The 21,797-nt window shown below is 38.6% G+C and overlaps 2 protein-coding genes across 27 annotated transcripts in view; one reads left to right on the forward strand and one right to left on the reverse strand.

Moving 5' to 3' along the window:
• PEAK1 (pseudopodium enriched atypical kinase 1) overlaps positions 1-21,797 on the reverse strand; it is a 310,312-nt gene that overhangs the window by 144,263 nt on the left and 144,252 nt on the right. The window contains exon 1 of one of the 26 annotated variants that reach the window (XM_063795325.1): positions 6,565-6,822. The exons of the other annotated variants lie outside the window; for them this stretch is intronic. The gene's annotated coding sequence lies outside the window, so the exon portion shown is untranslated. Of the gene's footprint in view, positions 1-6,564; positions 6,823-21,797 lie in introns of those variants that run through there. 26 annotated transcript variants of the gene reach the window in all.
• LOC107968388 (non-histone chromosomal protein HMG-17-like) lies at positions 15,464-18,497 on the forward strand. Its single transcript, XM_054667867.2, has one exon. It carries the CDS (start codon positions 18,125-18,127, stop codon positions 18,419-18,421), a length of 297 nt encoding a protein of 98 aa, XP_054523842.1. The 5' UTR covers positions 15,464-18,124; the 3' UTR covers positions 18,422-18,497.

Here is a 21,797-nt window from a genome sequence, read left to right on the forward strand (position 1 = left end):
CTGTACTTAACAAAAATGCTTTTCAGGAAGAAGTCCAACATTCTTTAAAGATACAAAACAAGATTAAGGACTCAAATATTTAAATTCATAAATATTTATCATTTAATAAAAAAATTACTGGACACAGTAAGAATCAGGGAAATGTGGCCCATAACCAGAAAAATATCAATCAATAGAAAGAAACCCAGAAATGATAGAAATGATAGAAATGGCAGGCAAAGACATTAAAAGGGCTGTAATAACTATGCTCTATATTCAAAGACATAAATGAAAAAAGCAATATAATGGTGACAGAAATAGAGGATTTTCAAAAAGAACCAAAAAATAACTTCTAGAGATAAAATATATAGAGATAAATGAATATTTCACTAGATAGATAAACAGTAGTTCATACATAGCAGAAAAAGAGGTGGAGCCAAGATGGCCGAATAGGAACAGCTCTAGTCTACAGCTCCCAGCGTGAGCGACGCAGAAGATGTATGATTTCTGCATTTCCAACTGAGCTTTGAAGAGAGTAGTGGTTCTCCCAGCACGCAGCTTGAGATCTGAGAATGGACAGACGGCCTCGTCAAGTGGCTCCCTGACGCCCAAGTAGCCTAACTGGGAGGCACCCCCCAGTAGAGGCAGACTGACACCTCACATGGCCGGGTACTCCTCTGAGACAAACCTTCCACAGGAATGATCAGGCAGCAACATTTGCTGTTCACCAATATCTGCTGTTGTGCAGCCTCCGCTGCTGATATCCAGGCAAACGGCATCTGGAGAGGACCCCCAGCAAACTCCAACAGACCTGCAGCTGAGGGTCCTGACTGTTAGAAGGAAAACTAACAAACAGAAAGGACATGCACACCAAAACCCCATCTGTATGTCACCATCATCAAAGATCAAAGGTAGATAAAACCACAAAGATGGGGAAAAAACAGAGCAGAAACACTGAAAATTCTAAAAATCAGAGCGCCTCTCCTCCTCCAAAGGAATGCAGCTCCTCACCAGCAATGGAACAAAGCCGGATGGAGAATGACTTTGATGAGTTGAGAGAAGAAGGCTTCAGACGATCAAACTACTCCAAGCTAAAGGAGGAAGTTCGAACCCATGGCAAAGAAGTTAAAAACCTTGAAACAAGATTACAAGAATGGCTAACTAGAATAACCAATGCAGAGAAGTCCTTAAAGTTGCTGATGGAGCTGAAAACCACGGCACGAGAACTATGTGATGAATCCACGAGCCTCAGTAGCTGATTCGATCAACTGGAAGAAAGGGTATCAGTGATGGAAGATCAAATGAATGAAATGCGAGTTTAGAAAAAAAGAATAAAAAAAAAGAACAAAGCCTCCAACAAATATAGGACTATGTGAACAGACCAAATCTACATCTGATTGGTGTGCCTGAAAGTGACGGGGAGAATGGAACCAAGTTGGAAAACACTCTGCAGGATATTATCCAGGAGAAGTTCCCCAATCTAGCAAGGCAGGCCAACATTCAGATTCGGGAAATACAGAGAACGCCATAAAGATACTCCTCCAGAAGAGCAACTCCAAGACACATAATTGTCAGATTCACCAAAGTTGAAATGAAGGAAAAAATGTTAAGGGCAGCCAGAGAGAAAGGTCGGGTTACCCACAAAGGGAAGCCCATCAGACTAACAGCTGATCTCTTGGGAGAAACTCTACAAGCCAGAAGAGAGTGGGGGCCAATATTCAACATTCTTAAAGAAAAGAATTTTCAACCCACAATTTCATATCCAGCCAAACTAGGCTTCATAAGTGAAGGAGAAATAAAATACGTTACAGACAAGCAAATGCTGAGAGATTTTGTCACTACCAGGCCTGCCCTAAAAGAGCTCCTGAAGGAAGCACTAAACATGGAAAGGAACAACCGGTTCCAGCCACTACAAAAACATGTCAAACTGTAAAGACCATCGAGGCTAGGAAGAAACTGCATCAACTAACGAGCAAAATAACCAGCTAACATCATAATGACAGGATCAAATTCACACATAACAATATTAACTTTAAATATAAATGGGCTAAATGCTCCAATTAAAAGACACAGACTGGCAAATTGGATAAAGAGTCAAGACCCATCAGTGTGCTGTATTCAGGAAACCCATCTCACACGCAGAGACACACATAGGCTCAAAATAAAGGGATGGAGGAAGATCTACTAAGCAAATGGAAAACAAAAAAAGGCAGGGGTTACAATCCCAGTCTCTGATAAAACAGACTTTAAACCAACAAAGATCAAAAGAGACAAAGAAGGCCATTACATAATGGTAAAGGGATCAATTGAACAAGAAGAGCTAACTATCCTAAATATATATGCACCCAATACAGGAGCACCCAGATTCATAAAGCAAGTCCTTAGAGACCTACAAAGAGACCTACAAAGAGACTCCCACACAATAATAATGGGACATTTTAACACCCCACAGACAACATTAGACAGACCAACGAGACAGAAAGTTAACAAGGATACCCAGGAATTGAACTCAGCTCTGCACCAAGCAGACCTAATAGACATCTACAGAACTCTCCACCCCAAATCAACAGAATATACATTTTTTTCAGCACCACACCACACCTATTCCAAAATTGACCACATAGTTGGAAGTAAAGCAGTCCTCAGCAAATGTAAAAGAACAGAAATTATAACAAACTGTCTCTCAGGCCACAGTACCATCAAACTAGAACTCAGGATTAAGAAACTCACTCAAAACCGCTCAGCTACATGGAAACTGAACAACCTGCTACTGAATGACTACTGGGTACTTAATGAAATGAAGGCAGAAATAAAGATGTTCTTTGAAACCAATGAGAACAAAGACACAACATACCAGAATCTCTGGGACACATTCAAAGCAGTGCGTAGAGGGAAATTTAGAGCACTAAATGCCCACAAGAGAAACCAAGAAAGATCTAAAATTGACACCCTAACATCACAATTAAAAGAACTAGAGAAGCAAGAGGAAACACATTCAAAAGCTAGTAGAAGGCAAGAAATAACTACGATCAGAGCAGAACTGAAGGAAATAGAGACATAAAAAACCCTTCAAAAAATCAATGAATCCAGGAGCTGGTTTTTTGAAAGGATCAACAAAATTGATAGACCGCTAGCTAGACTAATAAAGAAGAAAAGAGAGAAGAATCAAATAGACACAATAAAAAATGATAAAGGGGATATCACTACTGATCCCACAGAAATACAAACTACCATCAGAGAATACTATAAACACCTCTACACAAATAAACTAGAAAATCTAGAATAAATGGATAAATTCCTCGACACCTACACCCTCCCAAGACTAAACCAGGAAGAAGCTGAATCTCTGAGTAGACCAATAACAGGCTCTGAAATTGAGGCAATAATTAATAGCTTACTAACCAAAAAAAGGCCAGGACCAGACGGATTCACAGCCGAATTCTACTAGAGGTACAAGGAGGAGCTGGTACCATTCCTTCTGAAACTATTCCAATCAATAGAAAAAGAGGGAATCCTCCCTAACTCATTTTATGAGGCCAGCATCATCCTGATACCAAAGCCTGGCAGAGACACAACAACAAAAAAAGAATTTTAGACCAATATCCCTGATGAACATCGATGCAAAAATCCTCAATAAAATACTAGCAAACCGAATCCAGCAGCACATCCAAAAGCTTATCTACCATGATCAAGTGGGCTTCAACCCTCGGATGCAAGGCTGGTTCAACATACGCAAATCAATAAACATAATCCAGCATAAAAACAGAACCAACGACAAAAACCACATGATTATCTCAATAGATGCAGAAAAGGCCTTTGACAAAATTCAACAACCCTTCATGCTAAAAACTCTCAATAAATTAGGTATTGATGGGACATATCTCAAAATAATAAGAGCTATCTGTGACAAACCTACGGCCAACATCATACTGAATGGGCAAAAACTGGAAGCATTCCCTTTGAAAACTGGCACAAGACAGGGATGCCCTCTCTCACCACTCCTATTCAACATAGTGTTGGAAGTTCTGGCCAGGGCAATTAGGCAGGAGAAGGAAATAAAGGGTATTCAATTAGGAAAAGAGGAAGTCAAATTGTCCCTGTTTGCAGATGACATGATTGTATATCTAGAAAACCCCATTGTCTCAGCCCAAAATCTCCTTAAGCTGATAAGCAACTTCAGCAAAGTCTCAGGATACAAAATCAATGTATAAAATCACAAGCATTCTTATACACCAATAACAGACAAACAGAGAGCCAAATCATGAGTGAACTCCCACTCACAATTGCTTCAAAGAGAATAAAATACCTAGAAATCCAATTTACAAGGGACGTGAAGGACCTCTTCAAGGAGAACTACAAACCACTGCTCAATGAAATAAAAGAGGATACCAACAAATGGAAGAACATTCCATGCTCATGGGTAGGAAGAATGAATATCATGAAAATGGCCATACTGCCCAAGGTAATTTATAGATTCAATGCCATCCCCATCAAGCTACCAATGAGTTTCTTCACAGAATTGGAAAAAACTACTTTAAAGTTCATATGAAACCAAAAAGAGCCCGCATTGCCAAGTCAATCCTAAGCCAAAAGAACAAATCTGGAGGCATCACGCTACCTGACTTCAAACTATACTACAAGGCTACAGTAACCAAAACAGCATGGTACTGGTATCAAAACAGAGATATAGATCAATGGAACAGAACAGAGCCCTCAGAAATGACACTGCATGTCTACAACTACCTGATCTTTGACAAACCTGAGAAAAACAAGCAATGGGGAAAGGATTCCCTATTTAATAAATGGTGCTGGGAAAACTGGCTAGCCATATGTAGAAAGCTGAAACTGGATCCCTTCCTTACACCTTATACAAAAATCAATTCAAGATGGATTAAAGACTTAAACGTTAGACCTAAAACCATAAAAACCCTAGATGAAAACCCAGGCATTACCATTCAGGACATAGGCATGGGCAAGGACTTCGTGTCTATAACACCAAAAGCAATGGCAACGAAAGCCAAAATTGACAAATGGGATCTAATTAAACTAAAGAGCTTCTGCACAGCAAAAGAAACTACCATCAAAGTGAATAGACAACCTACACAATGGGAGAAAATTTTCGCAACCTACTCATCTGACAAATGGCTAATATCCAGAATCTAAAGTGAACTCAAACAAATTTACAAGAAAAACACAAACAACCCCATTAAAAAGTGGGCGAAGGACATGAACAGACACTTCTCAAAAGAAGACATTTATGCAGCCAAAAGACACATGAAAAAATGCTCACCATCACTGGCCATCAGAGAAATGCAAATCAAAACCACAATGAGATACCATCTCACACCAGTTAGAATGGCGATCATTAAAAAGTCAGGAAACAACAGGTGCTGGAGAGGATGTGGAGAAATAGGAACACTTTTACACTGTTGGTGGGACTGTAAACTAGTTCAATCATTGTGGAAATCAGTGTGGTGATTCCTCAGGGCTCTAGAACTAGAAATACCATTTGACCCAGCCATCCCATTACTGGGTATATACCCAAAGGACTATAAATCATGCTGCTATAAAGACACATGCACACGTATGTTTATTGCGGCATTATTCACAATAGCAAAGACTTGGAACCAACCCAAATGTCCAACAATGATAGACTGGATTAAGAAAATGTGGCACGTATACACCATGGAATACTATGCAGCCATAAAAAATGAGGAGTTCATGTCCTTTGTAGGGACATGGAGGAAATTGGAAATCATCATTCTCAGTAAACTATCGCAAGAAAAACCAAACACCGCATATTCTCACTCATAGGTGGGAACTGAACAATGAGAACACATGGACACAGGAAGGGGAACATCACACTCTGGGGACTGTTGTGGGGTGGGGAGAGGGGGGAGGGATAGCATTTGGAGATATACCTAACGCTAGATGACGAGTTAGTGGGTGCAGCGCACCAGCATGTCACATGTATACATATGTAACTAACCTGCACATTGTGCACATGTACCCTAAAAGTTAAAGTATAATAATAAATAAAAATAAAAATAAAATACAATAAAATTTAAAAACTAATCAAAGAACCAAATAATTTTACTCCTAGGTATTTACTCCACAGAGTGGGTATCATCAGAGGCCTAGTACGAAGCTGAAACTCCCAACTCGGCCCAGAACAGGAGCCTCCTGCCAAGTGTCACTGGAGGATGATTAGGACCCTGAACTTACTCCTCTACCTGACAGTAATGAGGCAACATCCTTTCCCCCTGCCAGGATACTATTTAAAGAGACCTGCCAAAACAGAAGACTTAAATGAAATGCAAAATCTCATGACATAATGTCCAAAATGTCTAGGTTTTGATTGAAAACCATTTGCCATATCAAGAATCAGAAAAATCATAACTTGTATGAGAAAAGACAATCAATGGATACCAACACCAAGATAACAGACATAAGAATTATTTTACAAGGGAGGAAAAATGGTAGATAGAAGGCAGGACTAACTTCAGCTCCCAGTTGGATGGTTACAGCAGCATGTAGAGACCCACATCATGAACTTCTGCTCCAACAACTACCACAAGAACATACCAGGAAAGCCGAGATAATCCACAGACCCTTTGAAGGAGCTGGATTGCTGCTGTAGGCTCTGTGGGACAGCCAAGGAACTGAGTCAGCTTGTTTTCTCAGTGGGGAGGCTTGTAGCCTGGGGCAAGTTCTCAGCCCTCCTCACTGGTTGCCTGGAAATCAACTCTGTGTTGTTGGTGGGGGTGGGGGCGGGGGCACAGTGGGAGTGGGACCAGCCTTTTGGGCTGTGGGATGCATGGGAGCTGTGTGAGGACTCTGGCTGCCGGCATTCTCCACTTCCCTGGCAACCTGTGTGATGCAGCAGAGGCAGCCATAATCTTCCTGGGAACATAATTGGGAACATAATCTTCCTGGGAACGTAACTGCATTGGCCTGGGAAACACACCCCCATCCCCTACAGCAGCCACATCCCTGCCTAAGGAGAGTCTGAGCTCAGACACACCTAACCCTGTCCACATCTGATGGTCCTGCTGGTAGCTGAAGACGAAGGATATAGCCTCTTGAGAGGTCTACGGTCCCAACCTTCTCCTCATCCTCCCTATACTACCACAGCTATTATGCTCTTGAAAGCCCCACCTCCTATCTGAAGGCCAATCAACACAAAACCAGCTTGTGTAACAAAAATACAACCAGGAACCCTCATAGTATCCACTTCATGCCCCTGCTACCTCCACCAGAGCAGGTGTTGGTATCCATGGCTGAGAGACCTGAAGACAGATCACATCATAAGACTCTTTGCAGATACTCCCCTGTACTAGCCCAGAGCCTAACAGCTCTGCTGGGTGGCTAGATCCAGAACAGAAATAACAATCACTGCAGTTCGGCTCTCAGAAATTCCCATCTCTATGGGAAAGGGAAGAGCACCACAGGAAGGGAGCAACCCGTGGGACAAAAGAATCTGAACAGCAGCCTTTGAGTCTCAGATCTTCCCTTTGATATAGTCTACCCGAATAAGAAGGAACCAGAAAAACAATTCTGATAATAGACAAAACAAGGTTCTTTAACACCCCCAAAAGATCACACTAACTCACCAGCAATGGATCCGAACCAGGAAAAAATCTCTGAATTGCCAGAAAAAGAATTCAGAAAGTCGACTATTAAGCCAATAGAGGAGGCATCAGAGAAAGGTGAAGTCCAAGAAATAAAAAAAAAATGATACAGGATATGAATGGAAAAATCTCCAGTGTAATAGATAGCATAAATAAAAACTAATCACAACTTCTGGAAATGAAGGGCATACTTAGAGAATTGCAAAATGCACTGGAATGTCTCAGAAATAGAACTGAACAAGTAGAAGAAAGAATATCAAGTTTGCAGACAAGGCTTTGGAATTAACCCAATCTGATAAAGACAACAAAGAAAAAAGAATTTTTAAAAAATGAACGAGCCAGACACAGTGGCTCATGCCTATAAGCCCAGCACTTTGGGAGGCCGAGGTGGGCAGATTACTTGATGTCAGGAGTTTGAGACCAGCCTGGCCAAGATGGTGAAACGCCGTCTCTCCTAAAATACACAAATTAGCTGGGTGTGGCGGTGTGTGCCTGTAATCCCAGCTACACAGAAGGCTGAGGTAGGAGAATCACTTGAACCTGGGAGGCAGAGGATGCAGTGAGCTGAGATCACACCACTCCATTTCAGTCTGGATGACAGAGCGAGACTCCATCTCAAAAAAAAAAAAAGAACAAAGCTTCCAAGAAGTTTGAGATTATGTTAAATGACCAAATTTAAGAATAATTGGTGTTTCTGGGGAAGAAGAGAAATCTAAAAGTTTGGAAAACATATTTGAGAGAATAATTGAGGAAAACTTTCTTGGCCTTGCTAGGGATCTAGACATCCAAATACAAAAAGCTCAAAGAACTCCTGGGAAATTCATTGCAAAAAGATCACCACCTAGGCACATAGTCATCAGGTTATCTAAAGTCAAGATGAAGGAAAGAATCTTAACAGCTGTGAGGCAAAAGTATCAGGTAACCTATAAAGAAAAACCTATCAGATTAACACAGATTTTGCAGCAGAAACCCTACAAGCTAGAAGGGACTGCAATCCTATCTTTAGCCTCCTTAAACAAAATAATTATCAGCCAAGAATTTTGTATGCAACAAAACTAGGCTTCATAAATGAAGAAAAGATATGGTATTTTTCAGACAAACAAATGCTGAAAGAATTCGCCACTACCAAGCCAGCACTACGAGCACCACTAAAAGGAGCTCTAAATCTTGAAACAAATCCTCCAAATACACCCAAATCGAATATCCTTAAAGCATAAATCTCACAGGACCTATAAAACAACAACACAATGAAAAAAAAAAGGTATTCAGGCAATATATAGAACGATGAATAGAATAGTATCTCATATCTCAATACTAATGTTGAAAGTAATGGGCCGAAATGCTCCACTTAAAAGACAGAGAATGGCAGAATGGATAAGAATTCAGTAACTAAGTATCTGCTGTCTTCAAGAGACTCACCTGACACATAGGACTCACATAAAGCTAAGGTAACAGGGTGGAAAAAGATACTCCATGCAAATGGGCACCAGAAGCAAGCAGGAGTAGCTATTCTTATATCAGACAAAACAAACTTTAAATCAACAGCTGTTAAAAACGACAAAGAGGGATACTACATAATGATAAAAGGTCTAATACAACAAGAAAGTATCACAATCCTAAATACATATGCACCTAACACTGGAGCTCCCAATTTATAAAACAATTACTACTAGACCTAAGAAATTAGATAGGCAGCAACAAAATAATAGTGGGGGACTTCAATACTTCACTGACGGCACTAGACAGGTAATCAAGACAAAAAGTCAACAAAGAAACAATGGGCTTAATAGACATTTACATAACATTCTACCCAACAACTGCAGAATATACATTCTATTCAACACATGGAACATTCTCCAAGACAGACCATATGACAGGCCACAAACTCTCAACAAATTTAAGAAAATCAATATTATACAAAGCACTCTATTAGACCACAGTGGAATAAAATTGGAAATCAACTCCATCTACACACTGCTTTAAATGTGTCCCAGAGATTCTGGTATGTTGTGTCTTTGTTCTCACTGGTTTCAAAGAACATCTTTATTTCTGCCTTCATTTTGTTATGTACCCAGTAGTCATTCAGGAGCAGGCTGTTCAGTTTCCATGTAGTTGAGCGGTTTTGAGTGAGTTTCTTAATCCTGAGTTCTAGTTTGATTGCACTGTGGTCTGAGAGCCAGTTTGTTATAATTTCTGTTCTTTTGAGGAGTGCTTTACTTCCAACTATGTGGTCAATTTTGGAATAAATTAGGTATTGATGGGACATATCTCAAAATAATAAGAGCTATTTATGACAAACCCACAGCCAATATCATACTGAATGGGCAAAAACTGGAAGCATTCCCTTTGAAAACTGGCACAAGACAGGGATGCCCTCTCTCACCACTCCTATTCAACACAGTGTTGGAAGTTCTGGCCAGGGCAATTAGGCAGGAGAAAGAAATAAAGGGTATTCAATTAGGAAAAGAGGAAGTCAAATTGTCCCTGTTTGCAGACGACATGATTGTATATCTAGAAAACCCCATCGTCTCAGCCCAAAATCTCCTTAAGCTGATAGCAACTTCAGCAAAGTCTCAGGACACAAAATCAATGTGCAAAAATCACAAGCATTCTTATACACCAATAACAGACAAACAGAGAGCCAAATCATGAGTGAACTCCCATTCACAATTGCTTCAAAGAGAATAAAATACCTAGGAATCCAACTTACAAGGGATGTAAAGGACCTTTTCAAGGAGAACTACAAACCACTGCTCAACGGCTAAGCTCATAGGCTTAGGATTGACTTGGCAATGTGGGCTCTTTTTTGGTTCCATGTGAACTTTAAAGTAGTTTTTTCCAATTCTGTGAAGAAAGTCATTGGTAGCTTGATGGGGATGGCACTGAATCTATAAATTACCTTGGGCAGTATGGCCATTTTCACAATATTGATTCTTCCTATTCACAAGCAAGGAATGTTCTTCCATTTGTTTGTGTCCTCTTTTATTTCGCTGAGCAGGATGTAGGCATGGGCAAGGACTTCATATCTAAAATACCAAAAGCAATGGCAACAAAAGCCAAAATTGAAAAATGGGATCTAATTAAACTAAAGAGCTTCTGCACAGCAAAAGAAACTACCATCAGAGTGAACAGGCAACCTACAGAATGGGAGAAAATTTTTGCATTCTACTCATCTGACAAAGATTCTGTATCCAGAATCTACAATGAACTCAAACAAATTTACAAGAAAAAAACAAACAACCCCATCAAAAAGTGGGCGAAGGACATGAACAGACACTTCTCAAAAGAAGACATTTATGCAGCCAAAAGACACATGAAAAAATGCCCATCATCACTGGCCATCAGAGAAACACAAAACTAAACCGCAATGAGATACCATCTCACACCAGTTAGAATGGCGATCATTAAAAAGTCAGGAAACAACAGGTGCTGGAGAGGATGTGGAGAAATAGGAACACTTTTACACTGTTGGTGGGACTGTAAACTAGTTCAACCATTGTGGAAGTCAGTGTGGCGATTCCTCAGGGATCTAGAATTAGAAATACCATTTGACCCAGCCATCCCATTACTGGGTATATACCCAAAGGATTATAAATCATGCTGCTATAAAGACACATGCATATGTATGCTTATTGCGGCACTATTCACAATAGCAAAGACTTGGTACCAACCCAAATGTCCATCAATGATAGACTGGATTAAGAAAATGTGGCACGTATACACCATGGAATACTATGCAGCCATAAAAAAGGATGAGTTCATGTCCTTTGTAGGGACATGGATGAAGCTGGAAACCATCATTCTCAGCAAACTATCACAAGGACAAAAAACCAAACACCGCATGTTCTCACTCATAGGTGGCAACTGAACGGTGAGAACACTTGGACACAGGAAGGAGAACATCACACACTGGGGCCTGTTGTGGGGTGGGAGGAGCGGGGAGGGATAGCATTAGGAGACATACCTGATGTAAATGACGAGTTAATGGGTGCAGCACACCAACATGGCACATGTATACATATGTAACAAACCTGCACGTTGTGCACATGTACCCTAGAACTTAAAGTATAATAATAAAAAAAAAGGAAATCAACTCCAAAAGGAACCTTCAAAACCATGCAAATATATGGAAATTAAACAACATGTTCCTGAATGATCACTGAGTCAAAAATGAAATCAAGATGGAAATTAACAGATTATTTGAACTGAACGATAATAGTGACACAACCTATAAAAACCTCTGGGATAAGCAAAGGCAGTGCTAACAGGAAATTCATAGCATTAAATGCCTACATTGATAAGTCTGAAAGAGCACAGACAATCTAAGGTCACACCTCAAGGAGCTAGAGAAAGAAGAACAAACCAAACCCAAGCCCAACAGAAGAAAACAAGCAACCAAGATCAGAGCAGTACTAAATGAAATTGAAACAAACAAAAAAATACAAAAGATAAATACAACAAAAAGCTGGTTCTTTGAAAAGATAAATAAAATTGATAGACCATTAGTGAGATTAACCAAGAAAGAAGAGAGAAGATCCAAATAAGCTCAATTAGAAACAAAATGGGAGATATAACAGCCAATACCAAAGAAATACAAAATATCATTCAAGGCTACTATGAACACCTTTATGTGCATGAACTAGAAAACTAGAGGAGATGGATAAATTCCTGGGAATATACAACCCTCATAGATTAAACCAGGAAGAAACAGAAACTCTGAACAGACCAATAACAAGCAACAAGCATGAAATGGTAATTAAAAAGTTACCGACAAAAAAAGTCCAGGACTAGATGGATTCACAGCTGAATTCTATCAGACATTTAAAGAAGAACTGGTTACCAGTCCTATTGACACTACTCCAGAAGATACAGAAAGAAGGAATCCTCCCGAAATCATTCTATGAAGCCGGTATCACCCTAATACCAAAACCGGAAAAGGACATAACCAAAAAAAGAAAACTACAAACCAATATCCCTGATGAACATAGATGCAAAAATCCTTAACAAAATACTAGCTAAACGAATCCAACAGAGATAAAAAAGATAATCCACCATGATCAAGTGGGTTTCATAACAGGGATGCAGGGATGGTTTAACATCTGCAAGTCAATAAATGTGATACACCACAGAAAAAGAATTAAAAACAAAAATCACATGATCATCTCAATAGATTGCAGAAAAAGCGTTTGACAAAATCCAGCATCCCTTTATGTATGATTAAAACCCTCAGCAAAATTCGTAAAGAAGGAACATACCTTAAGGTAATAAAAGCCATCTATGACAAGCCCACAGCTAACACTATACTGAATGGGGAAAAGTTGAAAGTATTCCCCCTGAAAACTGGAACAGGACAAGGATGTCCACTTTCACCACTTCTATTCAACATAGTACTGGAAGTCCTAGCCAGAAAAATTAGACAAGAGAAAGAAATAAAGGGCAGCCAAACTGGCAAAGAGGAAGTCAAACTGTCACTGTTTGCTGATGACATAATCATATACCTAGAAAACCCTAAAGACTCATCCAAAAAGCTCCTGAACTAGTAAATGAATTCAGCAAAGTTTCAGGATACAAAATTAATGTATACAAATCAGTAGCCCTGCTACACATCAACAAGAACCAAGCTGAGAATCAAATCAAGAACTCAACCCCTTTTATAACAGCTGTTAAAAACAAAAACAAAAACAAAAACAAAGAACTTAGGAATATACTTAACCAAGAGGTGAAAGTGAAAGACCTCTGCAAGGAAAACTACAAAACACTGCTGAAAGAAATTATAGATGACAAAACAAATAGAAACACAACCCATTTTCATGGATGGGTAGAATCAATATTGTGATAATGACCATACTGCCAAAAGCAATCAACAAATTCAATGCAATTCCCATCAAAATACCACCACCATTCTTCACAGAACTAGAAAAAAAATCCTAAAATTCACATGGAACCAAAAAAGAGCCCACGTAGCCAAAGCAAGACTAAGCAAAAAGAACAAATTTGGAGGCATCACATTACCCAACTTCAAACGATACTATAAGGCCATAGTCACCAAAACAGCATTGTACTGGAATAGAAACAGGCAGAGAGACCAATGGAACAGAATAGAGAACCCAGAAATAAAGAGAAATACTTACAGTCAACTGATCTTTGACAAAGCAACAAAAACATAAAGTAGGAAAAGGAAACTATTCAACAAATGGTGCTGGGATAATTGGCAAGCCACATGTAGAAGAATGAAACTGGGTCCTCATCTCTCACCTTATACAAAAATCCACTTGAAATGGACCAAAGATTTACATCTGAGACATGAAACCATAAAAATTCTAGAAGATAACATTGGGAAAAGCCTTCTAGACACTGGCTTACGCAAAAGCTTCTGCACAGCAAAAGAAACAATCAGCAGAGAAACCAGACAACCCACAGAGTGGGAGAAAATCTTTGCAATCTATCCGACAAAGGACTAATATCCAGAATCTACAAGGAACCAAATTAGCAAGAAAAAAAAAAATCCCATCAAGTGGGCTAAAGACATGAATAGACAATTTTCAAAAGAAGATATACAAATGGCCAACAAACATATGAAAAAGTGCTCAACATCACTAATGATCAGGGAAACGCAAATCAAAACCACAATGAGATACTACCTTACTCCTGCAACAATAACCATAAAATAAAATCATAATCAAAAATTAAAAAACCAAAAATAAAAAAACTCATAATCAAAAAATAAAAAAACACAGATGTTGGTGTGGATGTCATGAAAAAAGGAACACTTTTACACTGCTGGTGGGAATATAAACTAGTACACCACTATGGAAAACAGTATGGAGATTCCTTAAAGAACTAAAAGCAGATTTACCATTTGATCCAACAATCCCACTCCTGGATATCTATTCAGAGGAAAAAAAAAGTCATTATACAAAAAAGATACTTGCACATGCATGTTTATAGCAGCACAATTCAAAATTGCAAAAATATGGAACCAGCCCAAATATCCATCAATCAATAAGTGGATAGAGAAAATGTGGCGTATATATACCATGGAATACTACTCAGCAATAAAAAGGAACAAAATAATGGCATTTGCAGCAACCTAGATGGAACTGGAGACCATTATTCCAAGTGAAGTAACTCAGGAATGGAAAACCAAACATAGTATGTTCTCACTCATAAGTGGAAGTTAAGCTATGAGGATGCAAAGACATAAGAATGATACAACGAACTTTGAGGACTTGGAGGAATGATAAGAGGGAGGTGAGGGATAAAAGACTACACATTGGGTACAGCGTGTACTTCTAGGGTGATAGGTGCACCAAAATCTCATAAATCACTACTGAAGAACTTATTCATGTAACCAAACACCACCTGTTCTCCCAAAACCTATTGAAATAAGACAAAATTCCAAAAATAAAATAAATATGTACATCTTGGTAACGTACAGTCAATCCTTAAACAACATGGGTTAAATCAAGTGGGTCCACTTATACACAGATTTTAAGAAACAAATGAGGCTGGGCATGGTGGCTCATGCCTATAATCCCAGCACTTTGGGAGGCCGAGGCGGGTGGATCATGAGGTCAGGAGATTGAGACCATCCTGGCTAACACGGTGAAATCCCATCTCTACTAAAAATACAAAAATTAGATGGATGTGATGGCGCGTGCCTGTAATCCCAGCTACTCAGGAGGCTGAGGCAGGAGAATCGCTTGAACCCGGGAGACGGAGGTTGCAGTCAGCTGAGATTGCAGTGCAGCCTGGGCGACACAGTGAGACTCTGTCTCAAAAAAATAAATAAATAAATAAAATTAAAAAATTTAAAAAAAGGAAAAAAGAAATAAATGTATTTTTTTAAAGAAAGAAAAAGAATTATCTCACAAGGATTTTAAGGCAGCCACCATTAAAATGCTTCAACAGGCAATTACCAACACGTTGGAAACAAATGAAAAAAACAGAAAGCCTGAGTAAAGAAAGTCTCAGCAAAGAAATACAGAATGTAAATAATTAAATTACAAAACCAAAATTACGATAACTGAAATCAATGTCAGTGGATGGGTTCAATAGCAGAATGGATGTGACAGAAGAAGGAATCAGTGTACTAAAAATAAAACAGAAATTTGCCAGTCTGAACAATAGGAAGAAAACAAACTAAAAAAACAAACAGAACTTTGGTGACTCGTGAAACTATAATAAAAGATGAATATTCATGTCATCAGAGTCTCAAAAGGAAAGGAGAAAAAGGACAGAAAAATAATTTGAAAAAATATGAACTGAAAAGTTCTCAAAAGACATAAACCTACAGATTCAAGAAGCCAAGTAAACCCCAAACAGTGTAAACCCCAAATCAATCCAGGCCAAAACACATCAAAGTCAAACTTCTGAAAACTGAAGACATAGAAAAAATCTTGAAAGCAGCAACAGAAAAACAACATTTTCCCTAGAGGGGAAAAACAGTTTAATGACAGTAAATTTCTCATTAAAAACCACGGAAGCCAGAAGGAACTGGCAGGATATCTTTCAGGTGCTAGGAGAAAAGGCTTGTTAACTCATGAGTTCTTTAACCAGCAAAAATATCCTGCAGAAATGAAGGAAAAAATAAAAATATTTATAGAGAAAGGAGAATTTCTCACTAGCAGATCTGCTCTAAAAGAATAAAGAAAATTCTCTAAACAGAAAGGAAATGAAAAAAGATCTCGGATAATCCAGGAATCGTGGATAATGAGGAAGGAAGGATGACAGAAGGAGGAAAAATATGTATAAACACAACAGATTCCTATTCCACTTGAGTTCTCCAAATTATGTTTGACTGTTGAAGCAAAAATTATAATGCTGTATGATATGGTTCGAAATGTATGTAAAGAAAATAAAACCATTAATACACATAAAAATATATATAAACATGCATGTAATATACACATATACGTATATTAGAAACATATAAAAATGTTAAGATAATTAAATGGGGGGGACTAAAGGGAGCAAAAGTTTCTATACTTTACTGGAAGTGATAAAATGTAGCATCACCAAGTAGCACTGTAGTCCAGCCGACTATGACTTGTTACATACAAAATGTAGTATCTAGAGTAAGGACAAAAAGGCCATACAAAAAGATATACTTTAAAACACTGAATTCTAAAAGGTATTCAAGTAACCTGCAGGAAAGCCAGAAAAACAAACAAACTGTGACACATCCATACCATGGAAAACTAACTATATCAGCAATAAACAGGAATGATTCTTGACATCTCAACTTAGATGGATCTCAAGGGCATTATGCTGAGTAAAAAAAGCCAATCTCAAAGATTTTATACTACATGATTCCATTTATATAACATTCTCAAAATGACAAAATTATAGAGATGGTTACCAAGGGTGAGGGATGGTGAAAGGGAGTGGGTGTGTGTGTGACTATAAAGAGGCAGCACAGGGATGTCATTGGGTTAAGGAATTCTGTATCTTGGTTGCAGTGTTGGTTACATGAATCTACACATGTGATAAAATACCAAAGAACGATATACTACTCGCTTTACACCAATGTCAATGTACTGGTTTTAATATTGTTCTATAGTTACATAAGATGGAACTAATAGGGGAAACTCGGTGAATGGTACAGTAAATATGGTACTTCTCTGTACTATGTTTTCAAATTCATGTGAATTTATAATTATTTCAAAATAAAAAGTTTAAAAAGTGAATTAATTCTGTGAATTATTTAAGAGCTCACTAATAGGATCACCATACCTGTAAGTAAATATTTTTGTTCTGTCTAATAGAAAAAAATTATAGCAACTTTATTCATAACAGATAAAAACTGGAATTAAGAAACCAATCTGAAAAGGCAGCATAGTGTATGATTCCAACTATATGACATTCTGAAAAAGTTAAAACCATGGAGAGAGTAAAAGGTTCAGTGGGTTGCCAGGGGCTGGAGAAGGAAAAGGGATGAATAGGCAGAATGCACAGGATTTTTAGGGCAGTGAAAATACTCTATATGATACTAGAATGGTGGACAGCTGTCATTATGCATTTATCCAAACCCATAGAATGTACAATACCAAGAGTGAACCCTAATGTAAACTATGGGCTTGGGGTGATTATGATGTCTCAATGAAGGTTCATCAATTGTAGCAAATCTACCATTCTGGTGGGGATGTTGATAATAGGGAATGCTATACGCTCGTGGGCACGAGGGTACGTGGGATATCTCTGTATCTTTTTCTCAGTTTTGATGTTGAACCTAAAATTGCTCTAAAAAAATGAAGTCTTTTGAAGAAACACTGGAAACGAAATGTTCATGAACAGGTGATTAAGTACATTGTGATATAGTCATACAATGGAATACTACTCAGCAATTAAAAGAATGAACTACTAATACACACAACATATGAATTTCAAAAAATTAAGCTGAGAGAAAGAAGCTAGATTCAAAAGAGTACATAATAATTCAATTTATAGGAGCAGTGTGAAGAAGAAGCAGGGAGAACGACCCCCAGACTGACCAAAGCCCACATAACGCACCTATGTCCTACCACATCGCCAGCACCATGCCCAAGAGAAAGGCTGAAGGGGATGCTAAAGGAGATAAAGCCAAAGTGAGGGACAAACCACAGAGAAGATCTGCAAGGTTGTCTACTAAACCTGCTCCTCCAAAGCCAGAGACCAAGCCTAAAAAGGTCCCTGCAAAGAATGGAGAGAAGGTACTCAAAGGAGAAACGGGAAAAGCTGACACTGGCAAGGAGGGGAATAAGCCTGCAGAAAATGGAGATGCCAAAACAGACCAGGCACAGAAAGGTGAGGGTGCTGGAGATGCCAAGTGAAGCACGTGCATTTTTGATAACTGTGTACTTCTGGTGACTATACAGTTTGAAATACTATTTTTATCAAGTTTTATAAAAATGCAAAATTTTGTGGGGTTTTTTTTTTTTTTGAGACAGAGTCTCACTCTATCGCCCAGGCTGGAGTGCAATGGCATCATCTCTGCTCACTGCAACCTCCGCCTCCTGGGTTCAAGCCATTCTCTAGCCTCAGCCTCCTGAGTAGCTGGGATTACAGACACACGCCACCACAACTGGCTAATTTTTGTATTTTTAGTAGAGGTGGGGTTTCACCATGTTGGTCAAGCTGGTCTTGAACTGACCTCAAGTGAACTGGCTGCCTCAGCCTCCCAAGGTGCTCGTGTGTGTGTGTGTGTGTGTGTGTGTGTGTGTGTGTGTTTCAAAGCTATGCTGTTAGCACACAGAACACTTACTGTTGTTTTTGGGGGAAGGGGCATATGTCACTAATAGAATGTCTCCAAAGCTGGACTGATGTGGGGAAAATACCTTTCCCTTCTAGTTTTGAGAGACTTCTTGGATCTCAGGAGGAGGGATTCCCTGACTTAGATACACAGGGCCTCCTTGGCACAAAAGCCTGTGGGATGGAAAAACAAATTTGTTTTTATGTTCTTTTCTCCCTTTCCACCTTTCAGCATAGACTTAACTCCCTTTAACCCAGACATGTGCTGGGATCTGACCCCCAATAATTGGTTACCAGTGTGTCAGACAATCTGGATGTTCCAGTGATACCACTGAGATGGAGCCCCTCAAAGGAGCAGTGGTTCAATTTCCAGATTGTGGATCTTCAGATAAATTCTGTCATTTTCATTTCACTTCCTGAGTCAGGATCGGCTCGTGAAAAGTTGTTAAACAACATTCTAAATGTGAAATGTCAACCCTCACTCTAAACTTTCCCTGTTCAGAGCATCACATGAAGACTTCACTGGGTTTATAGTGGCTTTCTGATTTTTGGCAGTCCATTGAAGAAGGGAGTTTGAAAGTTGTTGTATGCTGTTAATGATTTTCTGCCCATGTCCTGCCTGAAATACCATGATTATTTATGGAAGGTATCTTTAATAAAGCTGGATACAGTTTAGCTAGGAAAAAAATTCCATTTATACAATATTCTGGAACAGGTAAAACTATAGTGATGAAGTACAGATCAGTAATTGTTAGATGTAGGGAGAGATTTTGACCAAAAAGGGAAAGCCAGAAGTTTTCTAGGGTGATGGGACTGTTTGTTTCCTGTTTGTAGTGGTAGTTATATGGATCCGAACATGTGTTAAAGCTCACAGAACTTATGTTAAGTCAGTTTTGGGCCGGGCATAGTGGCTCATGCCTGTAATCCTAGCACTTTGGGAGGCTGAGGTGGGTGGATCACTTGAGGTCAGGAGTTCGAGGCCAGCCTGGCCAACATGGTGAAATCTCAGTCTCTAGTAAATACACAAAATTAGCTGGGCATGGAGGCAGGTATCTATAATCCCAGCTACTTAGGAGGCTGAGGTACAAGAATCGCTTGAAAACGGGAGGCGGAGGCTGCAGTGAGCTGAGATCATGCCACTGCACTCCAGCCTGGGCAACAGAGTGAGACTCCATCTCGAAAAAAAGGTCAGTGTTACTGTATGTAAATCCTAAAAATTAACAACAAAATAAAATAATTTCCCATCAGAACTTTTCAAATTCTATCTTCAATTATTTAATAGATACATAAAGTGTATTCTAGTCTTAGTTCTGTTACCACCTATATAACACTTGAGGATGTAGCTTCACACCCTTAGTTTCACTTTGCAAAATGTAAGGGGATAATCAAATGATTTCCTTTTTTTTTTTTTGAGCCTTTTCTTATTCTAAAACCTATTCCTATTCCATGTTTCTGTTAAATTTTTATTATTTTAGAATTAACAAGGAACACAAAATATTTTAATGTACTCAAGTTGACTCCACAAACTTCCTTCAGACAGTGTGGGCTGGCTTGCAATATTCTTCTTATTGGTTTTATGTGATCTTTTATGAGCTCTAAACATTTGACCTTACTTAGTAGCTTTGTTTAGATGATTATTAGATAGCACTCTCATCTTTGGAATAATCAGGCTTCTGACTATAAGAGCTGTACAAGATTTCTATTTCCTGGCTGGGCATGGTGGCTCACATCTGTAATCCCAGCACTTTGGGAGGCCGAGGCAGGTGGATCACTTGAGGTCAGGAGTTTCGAGACCAGCCTGGCCAACATGGTGAAACCCCATCTCTACTGAAAATACAAAAATTAGCCAGGTGGGGTGCCACCGGTAATCCTAGCTACTCACCTGTAATCCCAGGAGGCTGAGGTCAGAGAATCGCTTGAACCCAGGAAGCAAAGGCTGGAATGAGCCGAGATTCGCCATTGCACTCCAGCCTCGGCAACAGAGCGAGACCCTATCTCAAAAAAAAAGTCTATTTCCTTTATTATATCAGACCATGTCTATATTTGCTGTAAAAAAGTATGTGAACTGCCATTTCTGCCAGCCAAATGATGCCTATTGTTATTAATGTTTATAAGACATGGTATTCATATTGCTGGAGAAAAGAAAGTAAGCCATTGTTACTGAATTCATTCAATATAATCAAAAAAAATTTTTTAACCCTACATAGAAAATCTGGAGTCCCCAAATCTTTTGCAAAGATCTTCATTTCTCCTATAGAAGAGCTGCAGACTAGCAATGTATTATACTACCAAATCTTATATTAAAATGTTCTGTTTATATATAAGAATAAGCAAAGCTATTGAGGAAGTTCATACAATTTAAGAATCAAATTTAATAACTTCATAGAAAACCCTCATTGCAATTAGCAACTTTTCATTTAAATTTTTTTGGAGATGGGTTTTCATAAAGGAAATAAAAAGACCCAAGAGCAAATTATTATCTCTTTCAACAATACTCTCAATTTTGTACAGGAGAATAATTTTTGAATATTTATGAAAATCATCCAAATTTCTCACATTGAGAATTAAGAAAAATAAACGTGGCATACAAAAGCTAATGAAATATTCAATAACTACTTGAATATTTATACTTACTTGGTACTATTTTTCTCCGATAAATTCAAATAACTGGGCAACTCAAAGTGGACTGATCTTACAAATGCAGGCCAACAGATTCTGTAATTCTCCTTTATTACCTATACTTCTATTTTTTAAAACTCTGAATCAACCCATTTAATTCTTTCAAATACAGCATGAAGAAATAAAACGAAGCCCTGAGCTACATCTAATCATTTAATTGCTAAGCAGCAATACACTTACAAAAGAAAAAACCAATCAATATTTCCATATAATTCTATCACCATGTTAAACTTTAAAATAACTTGGTCAAGAAGGAAGCTATAAATCAAATTTATTTCC

The sequence above is a fragment of the Pan troglodytes genome, chromosome 16 (assembly GCF_028858775.2).
Source record: "Pan troglodytes isolate AG18354 chromosome 16, NHGRI_mPanTro3-v2.0_pri, whole genome shotgun sequence".
In the NCBI taxonomy this organism is placed as follows: domain Eukaryota; kingdom Metazoa; phylum Chordata; class Mammalia; order Primates; family Hominidae; genus Pan; species Pan troglodytes.

What these genes read in the sequence shown, in the direction of transcription:
- LOC107968388 (XM_054667867.2), top strand. Translation starts at nt 18,125, where the DNA reads ATGTCCTACCACATCGCCAGCACCATGCCCAAGAGAAAGGCTGAAGGG.